Source organism: Ixodes scapularis, unplaced genomic scaffold (genome assembly GCF_016920785.2).
Source record: "Ixodes scapularis isolate PalLabHiFi unplaced genomic scaffold, ASM1692078v2 PGA_scaffold10__122_contigs__length_95168666, whole genome shotgun sequence".
In the NCBI taxonomy this organism is placed as follows: Eukaryota; Metazoa; Arthropoda; class Arachnida; order Ixodida; family Ixodidae; genus Ixodes; species Ixodes scapularis.
Window position 1 is genome coordinate 88,378,586 of NW_024609836.1, and position 20,566 is coordinate 88,399,151.

The 20,566-nt window shown below is 44.8% G+C and overlaps 1 protein-coding gene across 1 annotated transcript; it reads left to right on the forward strand.

Moving 5' to 3' along the window:
• The first annotated feature begins 16,951 nt into the window (after window positions 1–16,951).
• On the forward strand, window positions 16,952–20,271 carry LOC115315065 (PI-stichotoxin-Hcr2e-like). The gene is made up of 2 exons (XM_040221891.1): window positions 16,952–17,024; window positions 20,096–20,271. Exons 1-2 carry the CDS (start codon window positions 16,952–16,954, stop codon window positions 20,269–20,271), a joined length of 249 nt encoding a protein of 82 aa, XP_040077825.1.
• The last annotated feature ends 295 nt before the right edge of the window (window positions 20,272–20,566 follow it).

Sequence of the window (20,566 nt, forward strand, 5' to 3'; positions counted from 1 at the left end):
ATTTGAGACAAGTGCGTCATGATGAACTTAGCACTGATTTGTGTCTGGACTATTTCTTCTGTATTTCTGTTTCGAGAAACTGAAAACAAAAGTTAAATGGCAAAGAAGACAGAAAGAAAAAAACACTTAGGACATTCGGACGACGGACACTTCTTTCATTTTGAAAAAAAAAAAGAAGTGTCCGTCGTTCTTTGTCTTAAGTGTTTTATTCTTTCTGTTGTAGTTTTCCAAAAACCAACACGCTCCCAAGTTTATAAAATAAAATGAACTTCGAATAAAAAAAAATTAAATCTGACAGAAATAAACATCGATAAACTTGGCTTTTCAGCGAAAACAATACTCTGAAGAACACCCTCCGAATTTCACTTGAGAAAAACTCCGAAAACACGGAACCCTAGTTATATTATACCGCGATCGTTTTTAGATCGTGAAGTATACTAAGGCAGTGTTGAAACACACAAGGCCCAATCACTTCCGCGAATACGATTCTCTTCAGTACCGTTATTTTCGCTAATTCATTGTTTGCCATCTCAAAGTACTTGTTTTTCTTCCATCACTGTAAAAGCAGTATGTGAGGTAAAGGGGCGACGCAACAATTAGAACTCCAAAAAAATACGCAGTTTTAAATGGTTATTTTTTTTTTCTCGTACCAAAAAGGAATAGAGAAACTACGTCACTCTTTTGAAATATTGCACCTTCGTCGTGTCAAAGCAAAAAAAAAGAACGGGAATATTTTGTGTCTTCCAGCCACGGGGTGACGGACATTGAAACTAAAGCGTGAGGCGCAATGGGTATAATGTATTAAGTTGCCAAGATGTGACATTAAGTGGTCAATCTAGTGCTACATTTGATAAATATTGCCGCTTCAGCATGAGTAAATGTGTCAAGAACATCATATTAACAAGGTTGTACTATTCGCCTCGAGATTCGATCAACACGGCTCATGCGGTGAAAGGCAGAGCTACACTTTGTTTAACACAATACTTGGAGCAAGACGAATGCTACGCACAAGGTGCCGAAGCCATGTGAGGCGCCAATGCAGCACTCGCATACTGAAATCAACTGCTAAGAGCTCGTGCTATGTACACTTGCCTGTGTTCTGTGCCGTCAGTGTGGATGCTTGGTCTCCACCCGCATTGTAGAGAGATGACATAACTACGTGCCTCATAGAGAACCATGGATAAACAAAAGCACGCTTCCACACAATTCAATCTGGGTCTTGAGGCCAATATTCAGTTTTTGTGGCGCCAATTGTCAGAAGAGAAAAAAAAAAGAAAAGGAATTATGCCTCCCTTGAGCCCCTTCGTCAGTCGAACTTCTTTATGGAAAGGCAAACTCTTTGCTCCCCCTCCCCTGGTCCTCTTTCTCCCCCTCTCCATATTACTCAGACCAACTTTGAAGGTCGCCATGTAAATCGCCAACAGACGCCGTGCGCCCTACAGGCTCTGAAAGAGAACCCAACCGGATCCTCCCTAGTTTCATTGCGCGTCACTGCTCACGTGACTTGGAAGACGGTGTAAGCTTTGAGAGTGGTTAGGAGGCGCCCAAACATTAATTGTGTGACTTTTTCTTTTCTTCTAAACAATATTTTTTGTATTTTTTCAGAATATGTTGCTGTCTGTATGGGCCCCCAGGCACTCTCAAGCTGTCAATGACAGCTTTTTCGCCCGGGGACCCCCAACACTATGTTGGAAATAAAAATTGAAATTGAATTGAAACTAACACGCGTAGGGAAAATTTGTTTCAGGTCTTGAATTCAGACGTAACAGAAAACAACTACCACAATTATTTGACCAAAGTCCAAACATTTACCAGCAAGAGGAAAATATTTCGCGTAATGCATTAAGTTTATCGCATAAATACATTTTTTTTTTTTTTTTATGTTAGCGCGGTTGGTGGCGTGTGCTGATTTATCCGAGGCCCGTGATTAGTTCCGAGGACGCGACTCTCGAAGATTCGGCGCTGCGTACTCCCTATATAACATATTTTACGCTTAATTTATCGATCTGGGGTAATGGATAATTGTAAATTTTAAGCGATGCTGCACACGTTTTCGCAAGCCTATACGAGAAACGCTATTTTATTTTTCATTGCCGTATGTTTAATTTTTGTTTTTGTGCGTAATACGACGCATTACCTGAGAACCGATTATACCTTGCACTAAAGTACCCAAACGCCAGAAGTACGCTGCGAGTGTAGTAAGACGCATTGTACGTGCTGGCGTCTGCAGTAATCACTGTTCAAAAGCAAAAACCTGGAACAAATTTTATCTTGCACGCGCGTTCGCCAATGCCTTGCTTTTGGTTATTTAGTACGCATCTTTTATGCGGGGAAGGAAAGCGGGTGTGGCGTGCAGACCGATCATTGCCACCATTCTCGCTAATGCGTGTGTACTGACTTTTCAAAAAGGTATTTTGCTTTCTTCTACAACGCAAATAATTTATTCAAATTTAAACGAGTCGTAGTTTCCCAAACCAGGCAAATCAGGTAGCAGGATAAACGGGAATTGAATTCCTTCTAAATTACAAGTTTTGCACTAGTTGGCAGAATATTGCGATGCTTGTATAGAACACCTGTAATATTCGCGAGTTTAAAAGTAAGCTTTTAAATATAAGAGTTCCTTGACATATGTTCGTGGAAAATCACACCTAAAGTCTTAACGGAAGTTACAAATTTAACATTGGAGGAGTTCAATATTAATTTTGCGGTGGCATTGCACAGTGCATCTTTTGCTGTGAAAACAACTGCTTTTGGTTTACCTTGATTTATTATTAAAGAATTTAAAGGCAGTTCCCGTGTCAAACGTTTCTCAGAAAATGTTAGCAGATGAAACCAGTATATCAAAATTATTATCCGAAAAAAGAGTAGTATCATAAGCATAAATTACGAATAAGGTATTATTTGCAATGGTGACTATATAATTAATAAACAGGTTAGAAGGCAATGGTCTTAATTATAGCCTTGTAATCTAGGAGCTGGTAGTTGATCGAGTTTGATACCTTTTTATCTCGGAGCTGGTAATTGATCGACTCTAAAGCTGGAATATACGATCTAAAGCTGAATCAATGTTTTATTTTCAGAGTAAGCTCCCGGCGGATGACTCCAGAGACATGCGATGGCGGATATACTATTACCGATGCGCTCGAGATTTTCTGAATAAAACAGCGCACTATAAAACCGATTTTTCAACGTATTTTCTTTTCTCCTGACGACATTTTGTGTACGCCATTCTTCAGGGGCAGATTTTTAAACTGTTTTTATTACTATTGTTATTGTTGAATAGTATCACTATCACCGAAAACATTATTTATGTGAGAAATTTACCCGTTAGGAGACGCTAACCGGTTGGTCGAATAAATCAACCGAACAGAGTAACGAATCGTATATGGTTACGCTCACTGCAGTATTTCCTAAAAATTGGATTTGTTTTTGCTTTTCCTATAAAATATCACCGGTTTAGTGTTTCCCACGAACCGGATAAATATCCTGAAAACAACGACCGTAAATATGCTTCAAAACCTGTTGTTGATTATTTTTACACCACACGCTCTGATAAAAAAGTGGCCTTAACGTACTAACGGCAGCATTTGTTACTCTGAACTCCGAATTACTCCCTAAAAGGACCATCTGGTTCAAGCTAGGTACCCCGTGTAAAAGCTGGGGACAAACTGCGCTCGACTGGGACTAACCGATAGGCGTGCGCGAGCAAAAGCAGCCATTAGTCCCCCTCGGACAGGGTGCATCTGTATGATTTAGTCCCCGAAGGCAAACGGAATGTTTGCCAGGAGGACGGATGATATTTCGTCTTGGGGATCGGCGAGACTCAGCCCAGCACGGCTGAAAGTGTTGACAAAACTCGGACGAAACTGGCGAATTTCTTTATTGTGCCACGAACATTTAGACATTACATGGAAGAGCTTCGCGCGTTGTCCGAATGCGAGTTAACGAATGTGTTGACTCTACTTCACCCAACTATGTCGTCAAAAATGATCTGTTGGCATTTCACAAGCCCCATTCACGTAATTTGCCTTCGCGCAAAAAATTAGCATTTATCCAAACGCAACACCTCCAAATACTAACACTTTTTTTCTTTTAAATGAAACTTAAGAGTTTGTAGAAGACGCGCTTTCAACACCGGAGTCTCGCAGTCAGAATAAATGGTCACTTCAAATACTAAAACTGAGTTACTGAGAACACGTCTCTGCGTCTCACCGTAACCAAACTTTCTTGGTAGTCTAATGTCGAACTCAAAATCCGCAACGACACGCTTGATGCACGGCACGTTCCACTTAGAAAGCACATTCAGGGGCAGTATTTAGACGCCTTCATACGATCGTTGTCGCTATTTCATATAACATTCCAGATGAACAATGAAGAACGAACCGCGCCTGGAACGTCATCCATGGCAAATCCCTGCTAATACAAAACAAATGCGAACTAAAAAGGCCCCAAGCAAACTGAAAAGAAAAAAAAAAAAGAGAAAAAAATAAACGTGTTTGCTTGTACGTCATTTAGCCGGCGTGTTGAAAATGGCGACCTTCGACCTTGTCCCGTCCTTGGGGCATTGGTGTGTCCGTGTGTCGTGTGTAGTGGGAGGGGGAAACAGATTTTCGGGTGCACGCCCTTCCCCCTCCTGCTCACGCGGGGGGTTGGGCAGATGGGGCAGAGAGGGTCCGTCGGGAAAATGGGAAGGGGTTTTTGTTTGAAAAGAACCCGTTTTTAGTACAGCCTTCGTCAAAACTTAGAAACTGGTCGCCGTTTTTTCTCCCTGTGACGTCTCCGATCATTGCGGGATCCGGTTTGGATTCGCGGTGCTGCAACACTGCACTTGATCTGTTCTGAAGTCACAAGACAATGGAACTCAATGAAGGTACGCCGAAGTACTTCTGTTTGTGGTATATTCATTAACTGTGGCTTCAGAAAGAGTTTTATTTTGAGCGCGTTCTCTAGCTTCCAAAGCGCGCGCCATGCTCTACTCTTTTTGGCATTATGCTTGCTTATTTTGTTATGCAGCACAGAGACCTGATATTCAATCGTATCGGGCAAAACGCCAGTTCCACCGTAGGCTTATTTTTTTGTGTTCTGCAGACCCTAGCAGGATCGCTTTACCATAAAGGCCTGTTCACACATGCAGCAGAGAGCTACAAGCATAGCGCTGACCTATCGCTAAGCGCGTGCTGACAGGAGCTTTCACCAGCTTTGTATCGCACCGTCAACACTGTTGTTCATGGCAGACGAAAAGCAGCTCACGACACATGAGCAGCGCTACTTCAGCGCTTCGCTACGTGTGAGAACCGGCTTTAATGGATACATTTATTCGATTGTACAGACTTTCGCGTTGATGGCGGGAGCTCGTTCCGTCACTTTGAAGCATAGTTTGAGCCCGCACACGCTGGGTCTGTAATTCGCAGCGAACGGTCTACTAAAATATAATATTGCGCTGGTCTGTTGTCAACAGATCGCATGTTAGATATGAACTATTGTATCACTTTTGTAGCTTATGCGTTATTTTATTATGTGTATGTTATATCTCATACTTTTGTTGAGCGATCGGGTATTTCACGCCTCCCCTGTTGCTAATAATCCAACTTCCTCCCAAACAGGCAGGAAGCGGCCGGTACCCCAATAAACGGTGCTGAGACCACGACCGGTTTGGACAGACGTCCCAGTGTTCAAGCCATCGTCGACGCAAGTGCACTCTTCGAAGTTTGGCCTTATCGTGGATTCTACCGCTCAGGAACTTCAACTTCAGTCACCCTTGAATGCGATGTGTATCTAAGAGGCAATAAAGCTACGTTTAGCCTGAACTGCACAATTTCGTTTGGGAGATTTGTGGCTCGGGACCAAATGTAAAGGATAAACCTTTAGTCCCAGGGGTCTAAATCCAAGGGCGCAACGTTTAGACCCTGGGGTCCAAGCGCAAGGGCCTAACAGTTGGTCCTCGGGGTTCAAATGAAACTGTGTAACAGTTGGTCCCAGGGGACCAAGTGCAAGGGCCTAACAGTTGGTCCTCGAGGTGCAATTGAAACGATTGAACAGTCAGTCCCAACGGTGCTAGTGCGAGAAAGACTAGTGGAGGGGTGCAACTGTTACGCCCCCTCCCGTTAGTCCCCGAGGGGACTAACGGTTGTGGCAACGCTCTTGCTTCCCTCGGGGACTAAGTCGCGCTCCCCTTTTTCTTAGAGTGCATTACTTGAAAAAAAAAAATCTTTGTTATATTTTGGTACCATGGAAATAAATACCGAGCATGGAAAAACACTTTAGCTGAAAAGAAACGAGTGTAACATACAGATAAATACTTGCGTATCAGTCAGCGTCCGCATGGACGGGGCTACTCTGGCGAAGAAGCAAAGGGCCGCAACGGTTGTCTTATCTTGCGCATCACACGTAGACGGTGTCGTTGCCATTTTCGACATGAGTATAACCAGACTAGAGAGTTTACACCCCTAAGGGTGTATAAAGTTTTAGTACGATTATACTCCTCGTTAGTCAAACCAAGTGTACAAATTCAGTAAGTTTATTGCGAGTACTATACCCTTTATAATGACGCTATAGGGTATCGTCGCATTGAACGACCTAAAATTTTGAAGATTGCAAAGAGGATGTAGGGTAATATGGGACAAAATGAGACGTGGGGCAAAAAGCGACAGTTTGTGTTTAGTGCCATCCAACTCCTAGACAAGCAATCGGAGTACATTCAAACTTCACCGAATGGTGCCATGATCTGTATACTTTGCATGTGAAACCTTGAGAGCTATCGGCATGAGTGCTCAAAAGAAAATAAAAGCGGAGTTGAGGTTGACGTGTTTACCCCTCGCCGAAAAGGCTCAAAATTCAGCGCGATGTTTCGCTTCGAGACGTGTACCCTGGTTAGCACTTTCTATATTGCCGAAGTAACCTTTACTTTTATCGGTACGCTTTATTAGATTCATGCGAACCGAATTTGAGCAATCTATGGTTGCGTTTCTGTAATGAAATAGCTATTTGCATAACAGGCTACGCGGGGGTCAAAACACCAAAAATCTGTCACTTTATGACGCGCATCTCAATAACGCACGAGTCTCCTGGTTCCTTCTGAGCCATATTCATTTTAGAGCGCAGCTCTTAGGCGCCCGTTTCCGGCTTGAGCGGTGTCGGCGTCACCGTCGGCGTAACCGCGATCCCCCCCCCCCCCCCCCCCCGAGGGCCTCGGGAAGACCTCGGGTTCCTCGGGGAGGGAGGAGGTCACGTGACCCTTCCCCTCGAGGTCACGTGATTCCCCCCCCCCCCCCCCGAGATCACAAGACCCCCCTCAGTTTCCTTCCCTACTCCTCCTCAAGAGCTGCGCTCTAATTCGGCGTTACAGGGAGTTGTAAACGGATTTCACTTATTAACCGGCGTCTAGGGTGGCCCGAACGCATAAAAAAGCAAGGGCTTCATAACCCAAAAGTTACATAAACAAAGGTCGTGAGAGTGTCAAGCAATAGCGTCACTCCCTTCGCACTGCTGCCACACTTTTTTGGCGTTCTAAAGGATGTGCTTCAAAGGCGCGTGCCAATCGGGTTGGTAAATATGAAGAGCACCGGCTCTACAAATAACGGCTGGGCTACAGAAGGCGCGTTCTTTCCCACGTTTCGAGCTTCAAGTACATTTATTCTGTACTTAACTTAGGACACAAAACGGGAAAAAGCAGGTCGAATAGCCATCCTGTTCTGTGGTCGTCGCCCCACACGGCAAAGATGATGTTGGAAAAGACAACCGAAAACCGGGGCGTTTCCACTGTGCCCCCTTCCCCCCCAAACACGCATACATACACAAGATTACCGCGAAACCAAAGAGAAAGATCATAAGTGATCCCCCAAAGATGCGCGCAGTCTCTGAGCATTCTGCAGACTGTGCGGTGTACAACACAAGGGACTAACAGTGCCTGGTATGCAAAGAAATTTGGAGTCAAGCAGCCCCGCATTTAGTATGAATTAATTGCATGGAATGCGAGGAATGGGCTCGTGAAGAGTGCTTTGGAGCTCACACAGTGCGTTTCAAGTGTTTTGTTCAAGAAACTTAACGGCATATCAGGTTTTTGAAGTGTGCGTCTTTGTACCCTCATTTTGTCACATAAGGCAGGGCAAAATTAGACATAGTGTAACTTTCCGATATTGTGGCTTTGTTGCGCACAGGAACATCAACGCCTTCAGAAATACGTCTGTCCTTGCCCTGTGGGTCAGCCGTGTCTGCCAAAGTTCTCACTAAGGCCAACCTTTCCACAGGTTTTTGTCGTGGCACGAGGTTAAACTTGGGTTCCTTGTTTAGAATTTCCGTTACCTTGCAAAGCGCACATGCATCCTCCAGAAAGGTAATACCGTTGGACACCACTTCCTTCCTTGCTTTTGTCGGCAGCGTGGCTCGAAGCTTGTTCCACATAAAATCCGTCACTTTTGAGTCTTGACGCAAGTCTGAGAAGCTCACCGTACCTTCTGCTTGCTTCACGTTGAGTGGCCGTAGAACTCACACACAGCATCCTTCAGAAGTCCCGGTGCCTGCTGACTTGCTTCCACATTTCCCTCCTTCTGTTGCCTTATTCGATAAGGAGCAGGCTTTTATCGGTCACTCAACAACGACCGCAGGCTTTCCAGGTGCTAAATGAAAGTCCATCATCTTTGCGCATGTGCGGTTTTATTCATTTTATGTGTGTCCTTGAGTAAAGTTCAGTTGCATGTTACGCCTCGTCCCGTGTGCTTCTTTCTTTCTCCGTGTTTTTAGGCGTAGTTACTACCATGCATAAGTACCAACTAGCCCAACTCGCAGTTTTAACTAAATTCACCCACACTACAACGATATAAAGTACGCACAGCGTTGTACGGCCTTCCGAAAAAAAAAAAAATGCTCAATTTGGACATGTTTCTATGTTTCAGTTTCTTATTGGAGAGCATCTCTGCGCGGGCGGCGCGGGCAATCCCGCCCCGTGTCTAACACGCGCAACGTGCGTGCGCCGCCTCGTATCACACGTAAAGGTACGTCTTCACAGTGGCACCGACGTCAACAAGGCAAACCTGATGTGATAGCCCCTTCTACGTTCGGTGCGAGGCCGCAAACTCACGTTGCGCGTCTTGGACAGTTAAAGACAACACGCTCTGTTCGGCGCCAGCTCGCGCGCCCTGGGCCGAGCGCTTGTCACATGCCCCCCGCCCCGTCGTCTTCCATCCTCGTCCCTCACAAGCTAACGATTTATATCGAGTTGGTTCATTCTCAACCATGATGAACAGCGACACTCAATTTTTAATACGGTATTGCCTTTTCCTGCTCAACTTCCTCTGTAGTGCGCAAACTGTGCAAACAGAGAAGTTGCATAAAAAGAAAGATTATAAGGAAAAAAAACTCGAAAAATCTGTCTTGGCAATATACATATTTTTAATTCTGTTTTTCATGTTTTTTTTTTGTTGTTTTTCTTTGCGGATTGTACTGGGCAGGATAGGTACGACATTGAAGTTCACATGCAGATGGGCTAAATAAATGCACGTGGCAACTTCTCATGCTTTCCAGCTTTATTTCTGCTCACATTTTTGCCTGGAACATTCTAAATGTGTGGGTCGTCCAGATTTTCGTAACTTATAACGTCTGCCGCTTGATAGAGGCTTTAAGAATAGACTGTCGCGAGCTCACAGTGAGATAAAGTAGAAAGTTGGGCTAGTTGGTTTTGGTTATACATAATGACAAATACACAGCGCAAAAGGACAAAAAGGGAAGAGACAGCGCTCTGTTCTATCCGGTGTGTCTCTTCCCTTTTTGTCCTTTTGCGCTGTGTATTTGTCATTATGTATAACTCACAGTGAGAATTGACTCTCTAGATTCTCCAAGACGAAAAGAAAATTAAACAGGGACCCATGACGCTTCGAGGGCAGATATGAAAAATGTTACAACCTAAAAACTAATTTCCGAACATGAAGAATGTACCAACGCTGGTTCTTTAAAAAAAAAATCAATTATCATCTGCCTTTACATTTAGGTACATGTTTGGAAAAAGTAAGAATAAAACGGATACGCTTTCTTTTCTCTTGAATGTTTGATGTATACCTTTTTGTTACCAATTTTCGGATGATTTCATAGAGCAGTCACTAGCATAAGAATTGTTCGGATTTTTTTTTTTAATTTTATTACATCCCACAATATATAAATATGTCCCAATACATTATTCCAGAAGTCTATACTGTAGGAATTGCTATAATGGTCCCGCTATCTTGGTGGTAAACTAGAGAATTCTGGTTTCACTTTTCGTCAAAAACAAGAATTACTTTGTTCACCTCCACGGGAAGTGCAATCGATCATTCCGGCGTAGGACGTTCCAACAATTGTTTGCGTTTTATTTGGCTGGCGTTGGCCACCTTTGTGCCTATTTTTGATGTTCTTTGATTTACATATTGAATTTAATTTCACCTTGAATTGGCATGAAGTGAAAAGTTTAATTCAGAGAAATTCGTTGTCAGCCAATGTCATATACACACGCCAACACAGACAAAGACATAATAGACGCTCGTGTACACGCACAGACGCTTGCACACAGACGCTTAATAACACACGCGAAGGTACTTAGGCGTGCGCACACAGGGTTATACACACGCACGCAAGAGTGCATTGATGTGACGTTCACGCGCACTCCCACACGTACACCGACACACCTGGCCACACCCACTCACACGTGCACATGCAGACACACGCTTACAGACGTGGGTACTAGAAAATAACTGCTGCATTACACGTGTGAAGGATTCCATACATTATAACTGGAAGACGATGTAGGTGGCTTTGCTGGTGCTGCAACATCTTCTGTTATTACATTTTTATTGTCATGAAACAAAGCCCGCATTAAAGCAAGTGTTTATCGCAACTACATTGTTTACGTGTAGGCTTCACGCGTAAAAGAAATATATTTTTTTCTAAGTACAATGCCTCTTTCAACATGGACGTCTGCTCCACGTGCTGAGACTCTTCCATGACGTAGAATCGCGAGGCTTCTTTTACCTTAAAGAGTATATTCACTCAAGTATCATTCCTGCAAACCAAGAGAACTGCAATGCCAACTCTTTTGTTTCTTTACCTAGGACCGATGGACAAAATTATGATGTGCAGTTATATTGACGACCGTTGCGTTTTCTAAGTCAAGTATTTGTTAGTCTAAAGTTCACCATACTGCTCAAGTGTGTAAGTCGCTAGCCGCAGGTGGGATGGTCAAAATGCGTGGAAATACGTATCCAAATACAAATACAAAATACTTCGCCAAAAATGTATTTAATTACAACTCTAATTACATTTCCGAAAAGCATATATATAAAATATACAGATACAACCAAATGTATTTGGTCTCCTCCAAATACTTTTCTTATTACATTCCTCATAATTTGACGTCAGCGACTTCACGACATTCTGCAAGGGGTTTCTGGTATATCATTTTAATATTGCATTACACACGTGGAAGTTACTGTGCGAGACTCTAGTAAAGTAATAGAAATATAATCATGCAGAAACGTAATTAGCCTGGACATAATAGTTGAAAAAAATTACCGAATTTCAAGCAGCTTTTCTTGTCGATTACATTTTGCTGTAGCCCAACAAAGAGCCGAGGCGACCAAAAGGCACAGCACTAGCTACCGAATAGCTTTTTTGGACAAACTTGCACCAGTTCTGATAATCTGGAAGACCCGCACATTCAGAATGTTCCGGGCAAAAATCTGAACCGAAATCGGGCAGGAAAGCATCAAAAGTTGCCACGCGCACTTATTTAGCCTCTCAGCCTGCGAACGTCAATTTCGTCACTATTCCTGCCTGGACCAGCGCCGTAATCACAACGTCACTAAACGCTTCTGTTTGATTGAAAGAGACTGCATTCGGTGCAGAACGTAGTTTTATTCCTGCTTAGGACAGTGCCTGTAAATTTAAAACGTAGCAGAAAAAAAAGCCCCCAAAAAGTCCCATGGTTAAATAAAGAATAGATACTATATCTTACAAGCACATCCATAAAAATATTTTTTTGGCAGTAACAATAGTTTAACGTAATATAGGCAAGTGCAACATGAAAGAGACCTTTTCAGTGCAGTGTTATTTCAGTGCGTGCTAATCTGTGAAGTTTCAACTAGCCGACTAGTACGACTTCAGCAGCAAAACCTTTTCGAACAACGCGTCGCTAAGACGGCGCCTGCAGGGGCATAGAATAAGGCTGCCAGGGAAAAGTAGGCTCCCTACAGAGGCAGAATAACTGAAGTTCGTATTATACCTTAAAAAGACGCGGTTCGCAGCGAGGTATTTATGCAGAGTCGTAATCGAGGTGCGCATGTTTTCCAAGTAACGAAACACCTCAGGGCGCACGCTAAATGCGCTCGACATCTCGGTCAAGGGAATGTGACCCGAAAAGTTAACGAATGCGTAGCTCTCATTTGGCTACGGCGCCCAGACTCCGGTACACGTTGTTGACAGATCCTGCGCACCTTGCACAAGGAGATCGCTGATGTCAAGCGTACCATCGCGTAGCATCCAACGGGTCTTACAATAGTGGTGTATACAAGAACTGATAAAAACATGTTTGTCACCCAGGCACTACAACCTTTGGAAACGTCTCTCCAGACCGTCCAGGACAGCGTGCGCGATGTTTTCCGTACGTGGATCTTGTCAACTTTCCAGCACTTCTTCTAGCTTGACTCGGACCGTGAACAACACCGGAAACAACTCGCCATAGTAACCACTGTTGCTGCTTCCTTGCAGGCGTTCAATCGCTGAAGTTAATGAGTGAGCTGTGAGTACAATGATCCAGTATGCGTGACATAAAATGAAAGAGGCGAAGGCACGCATGTTATAAAGCAATTTCTGTCCACGTTATGTATATTACGTTCTGGCATGTGAAATTAAATCAGCGCCCCAAAATGACAGGGAAGTAGAGAGAAACACACTCCACGCGCTCGTCCTGTGTGCTTCTTTTTTTTAAGTACTGTCTTTTTTGCGGGCAACTTCAAATTTATTAGGCCATGAACCAACTCGCTGCATTGCTAGGTTATTCCACTTTGCGGCAGGCTAATATTCATATCATAAATGCGAGCTAATTAGATTTATTTATTTTACAATACTGCAGGCCAGTTCTCTGGCCCAAGCAGGAGTTGTTGAATTGTTGAATATTATTCACTATCTACCTGAAGCAATTGATTTTAGAATGGTGCAATATTCCTCAATAAGCTCAATCTTCGAGGACTTCAATGAGGGCAGCTGGAGCTTGTTCGGGAGAAGTTGTAGGTTCTTGGTGAGGACGTCCAAGGCGTGGTACAGAGAGTTCGAGCGAGTGATGCAAGGGTCTCGTAATTTCTTGCCAAGGATAGATGTAAGAACTTCCGCTGATTTTGGCCGACATGAGGCGTCCCAGTATTATGAGACCCTTCTCGTCACGCTGGAATGGAGGCTGTCTATAGCGATTAAACTAAGCATGTGACACGCGCACCGCATGCAGGTACGGTGACAAAACCTGGCCTGGTGACTTGATCTCTTCAAACGTGGCGTGCTCAACGTAACCCGAAAATGAGATCGTTATAATAGATTATCGTTGTATCTGGACTAGAACCTGGTCGTTTCGAGTCTAGAAACTCTATAAACTGATCGTTATAAGCGATATATCGTCATATGTGGTATCGTTATAAGTGGATTGCACTGTATTTAAATTAATTCTACAGAAGAGAGGCCAGATGGTTGAAGATTAGAGAGAAATAATGACAAGATAAATAAGAATGCGCAGCGGGCTGTCACGCCCAGGTAGCTCTCAGTCGAAGTTTACCATACGTGGGCCGTAAAGCACACGTTTAGCGGCCCTTTTAGGTTCCGCCCTAACTCTCGCGAGATGGACATCGTAATCAGAGTCGACTCTGGGACCCAGAGTTCCTTCTCAACATGACATTTAGGGTTGTTGGGCAAGTAGATAAAAAACAAAGTATAAAAAAATATGTCCTACAAAACAAAAAGGAGATGACATAATCAGTCTACTATAACTGAAATACACAAGCCAACCAGAAGGTCATAAAAAAACGCCCCTCTGACGAAGGCCACAAACTCCGTTTGCTCGACGAAGGTCAAAGGAAGCATCCCTTCCACAACCAGATCCGTCAGTGAACTGTCCAACATGGTCTACGTGACCACGGGAGCACTTGGCACAGTCGCAAGCACTAGTCTCGTTTGCTTGAGGGCTGGTTCTGGGGCGGCGGTGCCATGTCTCTTTTCTTGGTAAGGATCACGCCGAACGTGGTCACCGAACTCGACAAAAACAAGAGGATGAATACGCTACGCCAAGTAAATAGAATTATAATAATTATATGCTAAAAACAGTAGCCCAAAATGTGAAAAAATCAAGGTCTAGACAAATTTTAGGATACCTTCAGGTGTGTCCTTACGTTGGACGTTGCCAACGGTGACCTTGCAATAGTATTTTGGCATGACTGGCAGACGGCCTTGACATGGTTATCTTCTTCTGCATTGAGAAAGATTTTCCATCAAGGATATTCGGTTTCTTCTCTCTGACGATGTTGACGATGATTGAGTCATGCCCTGCCTCTGTGTGTGTATATATATTTAAACTCTGTGCATAAAACTATAAAACTATTTGTTAACTTACATGGGGTGGTCTTTCAGAGACGACAAAACTTGTTATGGTACCGCTTTTACGTCTGCTGACGAACTGTCAGTCCGGTATTAACACCGAGAACGAAAGCAAGCGTCGCCATTGTAACAGCATAAGGATTGGACAATATTCTTTTCTTATGTCACGGCAAAGGTACATTAGTTTGGCTCACAATATATTAAGATTGCGGAAATAAAACGAAATTGAAATTAAACACAGCAGAAAGTCGTTTCGAGGTCATCAGCAGCAAATCTGCAATCGTGCAAATGTTCAGTACCCAAACAGTTTTTACCCCGGCATATTTTACTGCGGCGTAGATTCCGGCAGAATGTCAGAGCGGGAGGGTAGCCACTAGAACTTCGATTTCTACTAAATTCATGCGATCCAGCTGTACAAATCGTTTCGAAAAATCTGCATTTCAGAAAAACAATAAATGCACTAGAGAGGATATAGGAAATCGCTTCGTGCTTCTCTGAAACTTCCCCTTCCATCGAGCTTCCACGAAGTGTGCACTGCGACAAGAGCTCCACTCATCCGGACGAGTCTCGTGGCAGCCGGCACTAGCACTATTGCATGTTAAAAAACTTAGAAGTCCTTTGAAAAATCATACAAATTAAAAAAAAAAAAGCTTTCTCGCAATTTCTAGACACCGAGTAACTCAAAGCATCCACGGTTTCTGTAATTCAGAAAATGTTGTACTATTTGCTTTTTGTGTGCTGTGTGTGTAGGAAAAGAGAGGGGGGAGGGGCAAGGAGTCAGTTTCTGGAAGGATCGCTTGTCTCCAAGGAGGATCGAAGGAGGAGAGGGCATGACCTCAGCCGCGTAGCCTCCACAAGCCATGCTCCCCGGACGCCTCGCCTCTTTCTCATTTTCCTCCTCACTCTCCTCACTTATCAGCCCAACATGACCACATCATGTGACCGTAGCTAGCCTTCGTCTAGCCTTCGATCCCATAGAACCTGCCGGACGGAGCGCGTGCAAGCCTGCCAGGAATCCTTCTACAATTAGCCATCCTTCTCGCACGTGATATGTCACGCGCACCAATCGCCAGAGAGATCTGCGGTCACGCTGGACACAATATTGTTTAAACTTTTTTTTATGACTAGGCTTCACCAATATTGCAACGTGCCCCCTCCTAGTACCTAGTAATGGGCCGAACTTTTGCCGAATCGAAAATTAGACGCCGAATCTCCGGATTCGGCAAATTGTATTTTTGTATTGTGGTTCTCCTTAGGGCCACTGCCTTTGGGAGTACCACGCTGGCAGCGAGACACTCTACCGCGAAGACGGTTCGTACTCGCGTGGCATGCTGCTCGTTGAGCGCAAACAGACACCAGTCACGTTGGTAACGGTGATAAACTCTGTTTATTTACAATGAAACAAATAACAACAAAACAGCGGCTATAAGCTGGTGAACGCCGTCGGTGTGGAGATCGCCCACGGCCGAACGGTCGTTCACAAAGGTACAAAGGACGGGCTAAACGCTCACCGGTGCACCGGACGGTTCCCCGTTGTCGCCGCCGCCGAATCTCAGGAAGAAGAGACAAGCGAGACTGCTGTCCGCTGGTTTTAAGATAACGGCGGGGGCGAAGTGGCCAATCAAGGAGCGACACGTCGATCTCCTTTGTGCGGGGGTTCGTTACGGAAATCGCCCCAAGGGGGGAGAGGAGGAAGCCACTCACAGTGGTAAGCAGCGCCACCTCTCGCTACGCCAAAACGCTGACGCGACAGAATGTTGAGGGATCACAATCCCCGCAGTATATAAATTGTATATACGCTGCATTGTATTGTAAATTGTAAATTGGTATATACACTGCATTGCTTGACCTTTTACAGGCCGTTTTTGATCGTTCAGACAGATTTCTTGGCTTGTTGGACTTGGAGATCAGAGTGCAAACAACAACAGGCATGTATAATTTCCTAACTTAAACGCTTCCCACCTGAAGAAAACTGTAGCCTTAAATAAACTCCTGTGTTCTATAAAACATTTGTTTTTCATAATACTTAAGTGTATAAACAGAAATCCAGCTGTGACAAAAATATTCACCATGTCCTCAAGGTGGACCCAGCTCCATTTTTGCCAGGTATGACGTACTGTTTACTGTAAAGTACACGAAACAATATCTATTGTCTTTCCACATATACCTCGAGGTGTTGATAGAACTGCGAATAATTTCGAAGTAACCTGGATAACAATGGGTGCGAGCGTAATTGCTTTCTTAAAGAAAACAAAAAAAAAATTGAAATAGCTCGGGGAATTGTATGCTGACGGACTAGTATATAAAAGCATCGCCAGCCTTCGAAAGGCATCGTCTACGTCTATCGTCCAAGATGAAGGCAACCATTGCAGTTCTTTGTTTCCTCGTTATAGAAGCGTACGCTATTGCGGCGGCGGATGCGATGGGTAAGTACGTGTTTTTCAAACCGTAACCATCACGTTTCTTGTATCTTCCTATTGCCGCGTGCACAGGTGTCCCAGCGGGCAGCGCGCTCGTGGCCTAAGGGATATGGCGCGTGCCTTCCGCGCAGAAAGCCAGCGTTCGATTCCTGGGCGTGAAGACGCAGTTTTGTTGACTGTACCGTAATGTTCTGGTAAATTCGAGAACCGTGTTGGCTGATTCGAGGTTAGAATGTTCTGCACACCCAACCTTCTACACCGATTGTTCCAGAAGCCCACGCGTGTACAAAAGGAGCTCGGCGTGGCAAGCAGCAATCAGTTCTCGCCCCAGCGTTCGACTCTGCTGTCACGCCGACATCGACGCCCGCGACGCTCTGCTTTCTTCTGCTCCCTTTTTATATTTTTGGGCACAAGTTCGTCCCATTAGACGTTTAGTTTCTTCAGTTATTACAACGTCATCACTTGTCATTCGTGACACTATATCCTTTCCTAGGGGTTGCCATGTAGTCTACCGAATATTTAGTCAAAAGCGAGTGTTCATACTCAAGCAGTAACGCACGCCGCTGGTTACTTGAAGAATATGTATGGAGCAAATATTTCTCGTATTGACTGCAAACTGATGCAATGAGGCGCTGAAACAAAGAACATTTAGGGTGGTTCACACCAGTTAAAATTCTGTAACTGAACTGTCACTCAGCTTTTTTTTTTTGTGGTTTTCGTTTTATATTTATTTTAAGACAACGCAAGAATCACTTCTTTCTCTGAGTCAGACGCTGAGTGGTTTTGGTCGTACAAAAGAACAGCGCTGCTCATTTCGCATTACATACGCTCGCTGACGAGCAGTAAGGAACATTGCGGATGTATTTTTGTTTGATTAAGCTTTGTCGCTAAGGTAGCGGGTACAAACTATTACTGCAGCAGCTTTTATTATTATTTTTTTTAACACCGCAACGGCTTACAAAACCTTCTCACTGAGAGAGGTCGTTTTGACCAAATGAACCGTGCGCACTTCTTTTTTTCTTGTGTGTGCAATTGTATCGCAACATCACTAAACGCAGAACTGTAGCCCCTCGTGATACCTGACTCGCCCTTCTGCGACGCCGTGGCCCTGCACTACTTCTATTGCTTGATGATATTAATGCGATATCATTTTTTAGCTACTTCACCGGTTTTCGCGACACGCTCTCTGGCCTTGAATGCGCCGCGGAGGGCGCCGAGCGGCGCCGCGGCGTATCCGCATGCGCAGGACGTCCGCATACGCTCATCGTCCGTCTACGCAGGCGCCGCGCGTATGCGGACATCGTCCTCGATATCTTCCTAGAGGTCGTCCATGAGGTCGTCCATGAGGTCGTCCTAGAAATCGTTTTTGAAGTCGTCCTTGCGATTGTCCTAGAGGTCGTCTTAGAGATCATTGTAGACGTCGTCCTGGACGGCGTCCTAGACGGCGTCTTTGACGTCTTCCTCTAGGACGTAGTGCTAGCAAGCGAATAAACCCACGCCCTGCATACATGGAGCGGCAGTACAAACACATTCACATTTGCGCCCAAGGTACGATGCAATTATCAGCTTGAGTTCAGCTAGTTGGTACATGGTCAATGATGGTGGTGAAACAGCTTTAACATTAATAGCTTCGTCCCATTAGAGCCACAAACACCGATTTTTGTGCGGCGACGCCAGAACGTTCAGTGTTGCTGACGCTGTCTTACTGTAACGACAAATACCCTCGACAAACTCCAACAAGTGCCGACAAACGATCGACGCGAACACGTGATAGTTTGGAAGACTTGAAAGGGAAAAAAATATCAAGGACGGGGACGGACACGGGAATTCTTGCGTTGAACAGTTTCAACGTTCTCGAAGAAGGTAAAAAGAAAGTGAGCTGCGTCGTGAATCTTATGATTATGGGGGGATCGGTGGCCGAGTGGGCTAGCGCACAGCAGCTCGGAGCACCTGGAGCGGAAACTCACGCTGCAGGACGCAGGGGTGCTGGGTTGGATCTCCATTCCTGCCCGTTTCGATCTAAATGAGCACCATACGGGCGTGTAATCTTGTATCACTACTGCGTGGTGCACGTTAAAAACCTTAGGCTAGCAGTGTTACCGCACTTACTATATTGCTCATCTAAAGCTGAGAGACAAGTTGCCCGTTCTGGCAAATTAAGTTCAACCTGTGTAAACATACACACACAAATTTACTTGTCTCGTGACAAATGCTATCGCAGTTCCTATACTCAACCAACAGCAGTGGTTTCTGCAGTCGATTTTTAGTAACGCAGCGAAAGTTCAGTACGAAGGCTTTCTTATGCAGAAGGTGCTTTCCCTGCCATAATTGACGTCGTTGTCGTGCGAGGGGCGGCGGCGATGGGACTGCAGGATCACTAGCACCCTTTCCGCACAATCGGTTTTTACGTGTGACAAGCAAAGCAAATCGTTGTGTGTATATTTATACAGCCGGAAGTTAGTCTGCCTCAGTGGGTCCGGTGTCTCAGCTGTAGATGGGCAATTTAGCCAGTGCTGTACAACCGCTAACCTGGGGTCTTTAACGTGCACCACGCAGTGGTGATACACGACCGCACGCCGGTACGATGCTCATCGAGATCGAAACGGGCAGGGGCGGGGACTGAACCCAGGATCCTGTGTTCTGGAGCGCGAGGTTTCGCTCCACGAGCTCCGAACTGGTGTGCGCTAGCCCACTCGACCACCGATCCCCCCTTTTACGTGTGAACATTGCCGAATTTTGCTAAAAAGGAGCATAAAAAGCTACTGGTGCCCCCAAAACGGCTACTTTTTTTTTTTTCGCCCTGTACGTCACATGCATTAACGGGTTCGAATGAAATGCGAACACTGGAGCGCATGACCATGAACCAATGCCGCAATTCCTATGGGGACCCCTGGAAACTGATACAACTGAGGGGTGGAGAGTAGGTCGCTGCGGGGGTGTGTGTCCTAGTGCGAAGTGTTTGAATCTCGCCCAGCACAACCCAAGCCGGTGTGCCGGTGGTGCGCTGGAAGTTCCGTCACTTTTCGCATTTCTTTCGAACACGATACTATCTTAAGTATGTCTTGCGATTTTTGCAGGGAGCCCCGGAAAACGTTGTACTTTGCCAAAAGAAACTGGACCATGCAAGGCCAGCTCCCCAAGATTTTACTTCGACAAAAAGGACGGGCAGTGCAAAAGATTTACTTACGGAGGCTGCCGCGGGAATGGAAATAATTTCGAAACATTGGAGAAATGCCAAAAAACCTGCAAATGAGGTAATTAAGTATCGTATTTTATTAAAACTTAATCCGCAAGAGCGCCTCGACCACGGTCACGCTACTTCCACATCGTACAAAAGAGACTCACACTGCCTGATGTGTATTTCTTCTAAGAGAGTCATGTAAATTGGTCGTATAAAAACTGTCTGCAGACGTGTTCCAAGCCTACATGTTTATGAATGTTTGGAAGATGCGTGAGGCCTGTCAGCAGATATGTTTCTCATCATGTCTGCGGAGAAACTCCGTGCCTTTTGTAGATGTGTGAGTATCGTGATTACGGCTGAACAGAGA